Source organism: Microtus ochrogaster, chromosome 2 (assembly GCF_000317375.1).
Source record: "Microtus ochrogaster isolate Prairie Vole_2 chromosome 2, MicOch1.0, whole genome shotgun sequence".
Lineage (NCBI taxonomy): Eukaryota > Metazoa > Chordata > Mammalia > Rodentia > Cricetidae > Microtus > Microtus ochrogaster.
In genome coordinates, this window is record NC_022010.1 from 16625274 (window position 1) to 16635449 (window position 10176).

General features: G+C 46.0%; 1 protein-coding gene across 2 annotated transcripts in view; it reads left to right on the forward strand.

Moving 5' to 3' along the window:
• The window catches only part of Ptpn11 (protein tyrosine phosphatase, non-receptor type 11), a 75331-nt gene that overhangs the window by 32152 nt on the left and 33003 nt on the right, over window positions 1-10176 (forward strand). For both annotated transcript variants that reach the window (XM_013349999.1, XM_005344483.2), the window contains exons 4-6: window positions 1383-1575; window positions 3056-3172; window positions 5439-5552. In XM_013349999.1, the coding sequence (XP_013205453.1) occupies window positions 1383-1575; window positions 3056-3172; window positions 5439-5552 (424 nt within the window). The remainder of the gene's footprint in view (window positions 1-1382; window positions 1576-3055; window positions 3173-5438; window positions 5553-10176) is intronic.

The window sequence follows — 10176 nt, forward strand, 5'->3', positions numbered from 1 at the left end:
AGCCTGTCCTGGAACTAGCTCTGTAGACCAGGCTGGTCTCGAACTCACAGAGATCCGCCTGCCTGTGCCTCCTGAGTGCTGGGATTAAAGGCGTGCGCCACCATCGCCCGGCTCAGTCAGGATTTCTATTACTATGATAAATACCACAGCTAAAAATAGCTTGGGGAAGAAAGGGCTTATTTCATTTTACAGTTTATAGTCCATCATTTAGGGAAGTCAGGGCAGGAACTCAAGGTTGAACCTGAAGGCAAAAACTGATGAAGAGGCCAGGAGGGAATGCTGTTTACTGGCTTGTCCTCTTGGTTTGCTCAGCCTCCTTTCTTATAGCACCCAGAACCACCAGCGAAAGGATGGCATGTGCCCTCCCTCATCAATATTCTATTAAGGAAATGCACCACATTCCCATCTGGAATTGTCTCTATTGAGACTCTCTCTTCCCAAGAAAACTAGTAATCACACATGAATTCTAGGCATAGGCCACCATGCCCAGGCTGCTAACTTTCTTATCTTTTCACTAAATGGCTGCAACTCAACAGTTTTTCTTTTAGGGTTAGGCACTTAAAAAAAGTTAAGTGCAAGTGCATTTTTTTTTTTTCCAGACAGGGTTTCTCTGTGGCTTTGGAGCCTGTCCTGGAACTAGCTCTTGTAGACCAGGCTGGTCTCGAACTCACAGAGATCCGCCTGCTTCTGCCTCCCCAGTGCTTGGATGAAAGGCGTGCGCCACCATCGCCTCGCAAATGCGTTTTTGAAAGATGGGAAGTTTAAAAGAAAATAGGAAGCATTGAAGGTATTGCCTTCCTTCCTTCCTTCCTTCCTTCCTTCCTTCCTTCCTTCCTTCCTTCCTTCCTTCCTTCCTTCCTTCCTTCCTTCCTTCCGAGACAAAGTTTCTCTGTGTAGAAACCTGGTTGTCCTAGAACTCACTCTACTCTGTAGACCGGGCTGGTCCTCGAACTCAGAGATCCATCTGCCTCTGTCTCCTGAGTGCTGGGATTAAAAACATGCGCCACCATCATCTGGCAAATATTGTTTTCAAGTGATCCTGGGCTCCTTTTTAAATTTTAGTGGAGGCTAGGTGTGGTGGTATTGCCTGTGATCTCAGCACTCAGGAACCTGAGGCAGAAAGATCCATGGCTCATGACCAACCTGGGCCACACAGTGAGATTGTCTCAAAAAAGAAAAACAAACTTTAGTGTCATTTTTAACACATTTTTGTCATTTTTCCTATCTGTTTGGGATGCAGAATCTGTCTAGTCAGACCCTCTGCCCCTTGGAGGAAGTTGTCTGTTTGGAATCTGTGTTGAGGAGTGCTGGCTCAGTGTGTTACATGAAAGAATACTGCATACCCCAGCTGAACTCAGCTTGTTTCCTTTTCAAACACTTAGGTGGTTCCATGGTCACTTGTCTGGAAAAGAAGCAGAGAAACTGCTAACGGAGAAGGGTAAGCATGGCAGCTTTCTTGTCCGAGAGAGCCAGAGCCACCCTGGAGACTTTGTTCTCTCTGTTGTCACAGATGATGACAAATGGAAGAGCAATGATGGCAAGTCCAAAGTGACCCACGTCATGATCCGATGTCAGGTAGAGCACCAAGGGGACTGTGGGTCTGGTGCAGTGGCATCTTGGGGCGGGAGGGACGACTGACTTCTGCTGAGAGAACACTAGACACCCACATTGAGATTATCTTATCTTTGTTTACTTGCTCATGGCCGACTCTCTTGTGTAAGTCTCATCGTTTTGAAGCACTGTTACTTTTGTTGTTTTTTTTCTTTCTTTCTTTTTTTTTTATGTTTTTGTTGGCTTTTTTTTTGTTTTATTTTTGGTTTTGGTTTTTTGAGACAGGATTTCTTTGTGTAGCCCTTGCTCCCGGAGCTTACTCTGTAGACTGGCCTGTAATTCACAGAGATCTGCCTGCCTCTGCCCAGTTGTTTTTGTTTTTCTGAGATAGGGTCTCTCTGTGTATCCCTGGCTGTTCTGAAATTCACTATTATGGTTAGCCAGGCTTGGAACCTATAGATCTCTGTCTACCTTTGGTTCCCTAGTGCTACCACCTTGCCCAATTTTCCCTTCTAGTTTTCTCTTGTGTCCATCTCTGCACATGTTCAGTGCACACTGGCTGTCCTAAGAAGTGTCACAGGCGGTTGACACTGTCTGTAGACACCCCCTGGGGTCAACAGTCTTCAGCATCCTGTCTATCTAAACATGTGCAGGCTTTCTTGTCCCATCTAGCTTCTCAGCTGTGTATGTGACATTACGTGAGCACTGATGCCACGCTAGGTATTTTGAAGAGTCTGAAAGTGATGGGAAATGTCTTGCAGCCGTGGAGCTTTTATTTGATTTCGATTTAATTAACTTTTGTATCATTTCTTGTCTTTGATGATGGGATGAAACCTAGCACCTGTTCCACCACTGAGTATTCCCAGTCCCCCCTCCCCCCATCCCCTCATCAGTGCTGTTGCTTCTTTTCCTTCACAGTACTATGGACATTGAGAGTCAGTCTCTGGGCTTCAATCGGTAGTGTTAGGTTTTTTGCAGTCAGTCTCATTAAGTGTACCCATCATCTTGTAACACTTCAGATGTTCTCTTGGCAAATCTCCAGTGCATGTAACCCTGTCCACTGTTGTCACCATGCTGCGGATTGGGGTTCCTGAGCCTGTTCACCATACAGAGAGTGTCTGTGTGTCACCAGTGGCTTCTCCTGTACCCAAGTCCTTCATAGCCACCATTTGATCTCTTGTCACTCTGTATTAGATTTTTTTTTTTTTTGGATCTACACGTAAATGAGGTGGCACATGTTCCTTTTAGCACTTGGCTTATATGATTTATTGGGAAGGTCTCTTGCCTCACCCAATTGTCACCAATGACAAGACTTTCTTCTCAAGGCCTAGTGTGGCTCCACTGTGATGACACGGACATGATATATGTGTGTCTTGTTCTCATCATGCCCTCTAGACAGACAAGTGTACAGGTTAAGTGTCACTAAGAACACAGTGGCTTCAGGAGAGTGGGAAGACAGTAACCTAGCTTCAGGTAATGAACACCATCTGTTTTGTTTTGAAAGGAACTGAAATACGACGTTGGTGGAGGAGAGCGCTTTGACTCTTTGACAGACTTGGTGGAGCATTATAAGAAGAATCCCATGGTGGAGACTCTGGGTACCGTCCTGCAGCTCAAGCAGGTTAGGAAACTGAAGCTGCTTCTCCTAGGAGAATGTTAGCATGGAGTGTCTCACATGTGTATACCAGTCAGCACCCCATCTCTGTAACAAGATGCATGAGGACTGGTTAATAGGGGCAAGAGCTAAAGGAGTCAGCCCACAGTCACTTGGCCTTGCTGCTTTGGATATCTGGTGACACCTTTACCATGGTGGGAGCATATGGGGATTGTTTACCACATGGCTGAGAAACAGAGGCAGGAAGGGCCCTGATCTGCTTCAGTGACCTGTCCCTGACTGTCTTCCCTAGTCTTCTAGGTAGACCCTACCTTCTAAAGGTTCTGCTACCTCCCGGTAGCACCTAGGGTTGGGATCAAACCTTCAACATGTGGCCCGTTGGATGATATTCAAGATCCATAGTGTAATGCAGAAGTAGATAGGATATCAACAGTTCCTCATACTGTACCCGTCTTCAGTGGCTGGGCATGCAATCTCTAGTTTCTTCACAAATCACCTCCTTTAGTATGTGGAAACGTCTAGATGCCGTGTCATTTCCACATCTGTGAAAGATCTCATAGAGTGAACCCAAGGCACACCACACTTGAACTCTGGCATATATGACCTGCCTTCTTTCAGAGGTTTTTTTTTTTTCCTTCAGTCCTGGGGAATCAAACCTTAGGGATTTGCATGCTAGGCAAGTGCTCACCACTGAAGTCCATCCCAGCACCCACGTGTGCAGACTTTATTTTGTCCTTTACTTTTGACAGATAGTCTTGCTATGTAGCCCTGCTGGTCTCATGACCTTCCTGGCTCCATGCTGGGATTATACATATGTACTATTGTGCTCTTTAAAAGAAATATTCAGTGGCTGGAGAGATAGCTTAGCGGTTGGAAGCATTGGGTGCTCTTCCCTAGGACCCTGGTTCAATTCCTAGCAGCTCACAGCCGTGTGTAACTCCAGTTCCAGTGATTCTGACTCTTTCCCACAGACTTGCAAGCCAAACACCAATGAACATTAAAAAACCAAAACAAAACCAGAAGTGTTCACTGCAAATTACTGGTAGTTCCCTTTGGGGCACATACTTTCTCAGCTTTGAGTCTTTGCTATTTCACTTTTTTTTTTAATAAAACTTTTTATTGGTTCTTTGTGAATTTCACATTATGCACCTCAATCCCACTTACCTTCCCATCCCACCATGTTCAACATCTGCTCTTGCAACCTTTCCTCCAAAAGGAAACAAAAAAATAAACAAACAAAAATAAATCTCAGTGGAAGCTGCTGTGTGACATGGTGTGTCACACAGTAAACCCCCTTGTCCAAACAGCTTCATTTGCAAATGTTCGCTGCAATGAGTCGCTGGACTGGGTCGAGGCCTCTGGCTTCTGATATACTATCAATACTGGGTCCTCACCCAGAATCCTCTTGGATAGCTTGTTGTTGCCCTGTGTGTGGAGATGCCGCAGCTGTGGTTCTGTAGGACTGGCCACTTCACGTGCTCCAGCAGTTCATGGATGGGGTACATGTTGGGTTGGGCCAACTCAAAGCCCAGAATGTAGGTTTGGGTGGGAGCTAAATTGGTCAGCCCTCCTACACCCTCAAAACCAGGGCCAGCTCTCCTGATTTGTCCAGGTGAAGGGAGGGGCCAGTTCTACCTATGGCAGCTGGCAAGGGGCAGGACAGGCTCTCCTGAGCTCAGCTGTTTCACTTTTATGAGAGTGGTCCCATCTGGAAATTGTGCTGTGATTTAACAATTAAATCTAGAAATCTAGATTTGAAATTGTGTCGGCTGAGTTCCTAATATGTTCATTGAGAATGAAGAGACTTTTCCTGATGGAATAGAAGAGAAAGTGAAAGTTCATTTCCAAGTGATCTTGGGGCTCAGGGTGGCTTAGTTAGAGTGCTGGTGTTTTTGAGTTCTATCCCTGCAGCCCACCTAAACGAGGAAGGGGAAACCTATCTCCTCAGAACTGCCCCTGATCTCCACACATTACACATGTCACTGTCATGCCACGTGCACACACATCACATGTACCACACGCAGACATGCACACATGCACCAGCACACACAGATACACATCACTCACAAACACTGAACACACTACACAAACAAACACAGCTCACATGCATGCATGAATACATGGATACACACAGGTGCACACAGGCATGCATAGGCATGAACACATTTGGGATGATGCACATCCTGCCTTTGCTTTTGTGAAGTCTTTTTCGTTCTGTGTTAACACTGTTAAACATGTTTTCTTCCTTTCCCACCACTGCTGAACACAAAAGCCCCTCAATACAACTCGTATTAATGCTGCTGAAATCGAAAGCCGTGTTCGAGAGCTAAGCAAGCTAGCTGAGACCACAGATAAAGTCAAACAGGGCTTTTGGGAAGAATTTGAGGTAAGTCACTGACAGGTTGGTTTTATGTGAGTTATTAAGTGCTTTTTTTTAACAGGTGAGAAGAATGTCTTTGCTGTGGCATGGAGCAGGTCTCTCAGGGGACTTGTTTGAAGCAGAAAGGCATTGTGTTCCTGGGAAGGGGTTGGCAGCTTGTCTCAGATGGATGAGCCAGCAGCTCTATTTGTTGGTTTAGACCACTGGCAGGACCCCAGAAAAACCAAAGGATTGAAGTCCTCTGGCATCCAAGGGGCTTCAGACAAACTGAAGCTTCCTTGCTTTTAGTGAAACCAGGAGAAGGGCCCAGGTTTGTTTAGCTATGAGTTCACACTAATAACAGGGAAGTTAAGGGGTTCAGATGTGAGCCTGCCCTGTGGACCTGTGTGCTCATAGGCTGCTGACCCATGAATCCTCTGTCTTTTTTTTCTCTCCTTGTGCGTTTGTCTGGAGCTTTGGCCTCTTTCCTTCCACAGTCACACTCCTATGTCACTCATGCCTGCATACAGTTCATTTCATGCCCCTCCCCCCCCCCCCAAAAAAAACAGGGTAGACCTGGCTGTTTTGGAACTCACTGTGTAGACCAGGCTGGCCTTGAATTCACAGAGATCTGCCTGCCTCTGCTTCCTGAGTGCTGGGATTAAAGATGTGTACCACTATGCCCAGTTTAAAGAATATTTTTAATTTATTCTTTAATAGTTTGGTATACAGCTATCTTGCTGGTTCCTACCCTCTTCCGTTTCCACTCTCCTCTCTCCACTTTCTGTTTTACAGGAGTGGTTAGGCTGTGCTTTGTATAGGACTTGAGGATTCACAACTTTGTGTGCCACCATGTGCCAGACAGCTTTCAGAGAGGGGTGCTACTTCCATTCCACAGATGCTGATAATCCTAGCCCCAGAGATGGGTCCATTCTAGAACATTACTGGTGCTTGCTCTGCAGTGATGGGTCTGGTCTCATATTAGACATTGGGGTGGGCTCTTCAAAGACTTTGGAGAGACACAACAGACAGGTCTCCACCATTCGGAACTTTCTTTTTTTGTTTTTGTTTTTGTTTTTCGAGACAGGGTTTCTCTGTGGTTTTGGAGCCTGTCCTGGAATTAGCTCTTGTAGACCAGGCTGGTCTCGAACTCCCAGAGATCCGCCTGCCTCTGCCTCCCGAGTGCTGGGATTAAAGGCGTGCGCCACCACCGCCCGGCTCGGAACTTTCTTGTTGGAAGAGAGAAACAACAGGGATGAGGGTGTCAGTGAAAGTGTGATGAGAGCAGAATAAGCCATGAGGTCATCTTTAAATTCTTTATTTAGAGGGGCTGGAGAGATGGCTCAGTGGTTAAAAGCATTGCCTGCTCTTCCAAAGGTCCTGAGTTCTATTCCCGGCAACCACATGGTGGCTCACAACCATCTGTAATAAGGTCTGGCGCCCTCTTCTGGCCTGCAGGCATACAAGTAGACAGAATACTGTATACTAAAATATTTAAAAAAAATAAATTCTTTAGTTATTGATCCTCTGGATCAAATGCAGGACTTTGTGCCGGCAGAGCATGTTACTGAGCTGTAACCCATCTGTCTTACCTCTTTTTTAAAAAGCTTGAATATGTCTATAAAGATGAGCCTTTTGTCACCAGTGCAGCGCCAGTACCTCCACACTCACCAATCAAATACTGCATTCATTTCTTTTTATTCAGTTAAAAAAAATAATGTTCTCCAGTATATTAATTGCTATAAAATAAAGGGCATCTTAATACAAATTTCAGCATAAAGGTTAAGAGAGAAAGAGGAGCTGGGGAGATGGCTTAGCTATTGAGAGCTTGTTGCACTTGTAGAGGGCCAGAAGTCTTAACTGCTGAGCCATCTTCCCAGTGCTCAGCCCTGGGTCTTCTAACTGTTTTAGTGATGTAGGACAGGTCCCTCTCACCCAATTTTGGCTTGGTCACCTTACAGATAGAGGAGATGATAAGCTACAGCTTGACGTAGACATGTTCAGGTTTGGCCTCAAACACAGCCTGTATCATTGCAGCCAGAAGCCAGTCCTGCTGTGGGGGGAAAAAAAGGCTGCCATGCCAGGCCCTTATCTCAGGTCAGGAGATGAGGGAGAAGCTGGGAGTTTGCCACCCTCCATGTCTATCTTGACCCCTTTCCCTCTCTGCGCCTGTCAAGGATCTGCCTTGCTCCTAGTCCCTCGCCTCCCTCCCAATGCTGGGATTCCAGTATGTACCACCTGCCCAGCTCACCCTTTGCTGTGGCCATGGAAAACATTGTAGATGTCCCCCTCTCTGACGAATCAAATTCAGCTCACATTTTATACATAAATAGCAACATAAAAGGACAAAAATGAGTTGGGCAAAAATGAGTGTGTGTGGTCTGGAAAACAATGAGAGTCCCATCTATACTGCCAGGGTTAGACACTGTTGGAGCATTGAGGAATCCTACAGATGAAGCTGTCTGTGTAGATGAGGGCCTGCTCATGAGATCTCTTATTACCCCTGCCTGCCTCTCTAGTTCTTTCAGCTTTCAGAAACTGCGACCCCTTCAGACTGGAGTCAGGGGTGTGAGACTAAGGACCAAAAGGCCACTTCAGGAATTGGAAGTGCACCCTCATAATTGTAGTCCCCATGAGACTAAAGTTTGAGCCACATCCGCAGGATGCTGTTCTGTTAGTGAGCACATCAGAATTGCTTCCTGGAGGATGATTAATGCAGCATCCTGTCTTCCTGAGGATACTCGAATGGGAGGACCCAGCTTCCTCAGGTGCTCGAATGGGGGGATGATCTCAGTACACTCAGTTTTTTAGAACACTTTGTTGGCGGAATCCCACTTTTCTCCATGTGCTCTGATGGTGTTTCAAAGGAGCCCAAATTCTACAACTTGAGTTGCTATAGGGTGCCATTATTAGAAGGATAGGCTGGAGAGAGCAGGCTGTGAAGCCACCAGCTTTTACTTGGTACATATTAAGAGAGTTTTTGTTTTGTTTTGTTTTTTTTTTTTCAAAAATTTATTTATTATGTATACATATTGTGTCTGCATGTATTCCTGCAGGCCAGAAGAGGGCACCAGACCTCATTACGGATGGTTGTAAGGCACTACGTGGTTGCTGGGAATTGAACTCAGGACCTTTGGAAGAGCAGGCAATGCTCTTAACCACTGAGCCATCTCTCCAGCCCTTGTTTTTGTTTTTTGATACCTCTTCAGTCTTCAGCTTTCCCCTCTGGGAGTTTTCTCAGGGGAGCCTTCCCTATCCCCCATCCCCAGTGTAAGCTGAGTTCTTCCTATTGAACGTGTGCGGAGGAATTTGTGAGTAATCCATGTTGCTCTTGTTTTAATGCACTACAAATCCATAGGAACAGTAACATTAGTGATCTGTGGGGGAAGGAATGCTTTGCCAGATGAAGCTGCTGGGGGAACAAAAGGGTTTGTGCCATCTAGGATGGTGACACAATGAGGACCCCAGGGCAGAACCTGCTTGCTTATAGCTGACCCCCTACCCAGTCCAGCAGACAGAACTCTCACTTCCCCACTTTCAAGTAGGCTTCAGATAAAGTTTTGTGGATGCACTGAGTCTGAACTCTTCAAGCACTGTCTTGTGTTCAGGTCTAGAGTGGGTGGTTTAGAGCAGTGTCTGGGCTTTGTTTTGTTTGTTTGTTTTTTAGTTTTTTGTTTGTTTGTTTGTTTTGAGACAGGGTTTCTCTGTAGCTTTGGAGCCTGTCCTGGAACTCATTCTGTAGACCAGGCTGGCCTCGAATTCACCGAGCGAGATCCGTCTTTCTCTGCCTCCTGAGTGCACCACTACCACTTGGTTTGGGCTCTGCTTTGAGATAGTGCACTTTACTGGTATACATCTTGCTTTCATGAGTCCCTGATGGAATCCTGGGGTGTGTGCAGAGAGTGAGATCTCTGAACATACATGCCCTAGGTATTCTGATTTAGGCTCACAGGGCTTGGTTACAGAAAGATTTTAGTTTTTAAACTCCATGTTTCTTATTCAATCTGAAACACATGACAAAGGGGAAAGAAATCTAACAGACGAAAACCCCAAATCCCAAACAGACAAAATTTTAGAACATTTGTTTCACTGGAGTTACTTTTCCCATTAAAGTAAACTCCTTTTCCTTAGTAATTTCAGTAATCTAGAGTGCAGTCTCTCCTGCCTTCAGAGGTCACCTGGCCTGCAGCTTTGCTGGCCAGAGGCTGGGAGGAGCCTGGGGCCATCACCTGCAATCCCCTCTGATTTTTCCACAGTGATTCTGTCCTACTTACAGGCACTGTGATTCTCCTCCAGGTGGCTTTACTGAAACAAGCCTTTTAGGTGTACCCCAGGGCTCTGTCTAGAGTAATAATTCTTGCTGGTGATCTCTGGTGGACGTACTCCCCTGGTGACTAAGCAGTCAACATTGAAGGACAGCCCCCAGTCAGGCTCCAGCTGCAAACTCCAAATGTTCCAGGTCACAGGCTTGTAGCAAACCAGAACCTTCCCTAGAGGCCCCAGCTTGAAAAAAGAGCACATCTTGTTTGGCAGAGCAGTTTCAGGGTCTGAGATTCCTACACCATAGCTCTCCGTCTGTTCCTACACCATAGCGCTCCCTCTGCTGCCCCTTTTCTACACCATAGCTCTCCGTCTGTTCCTACACCATAGC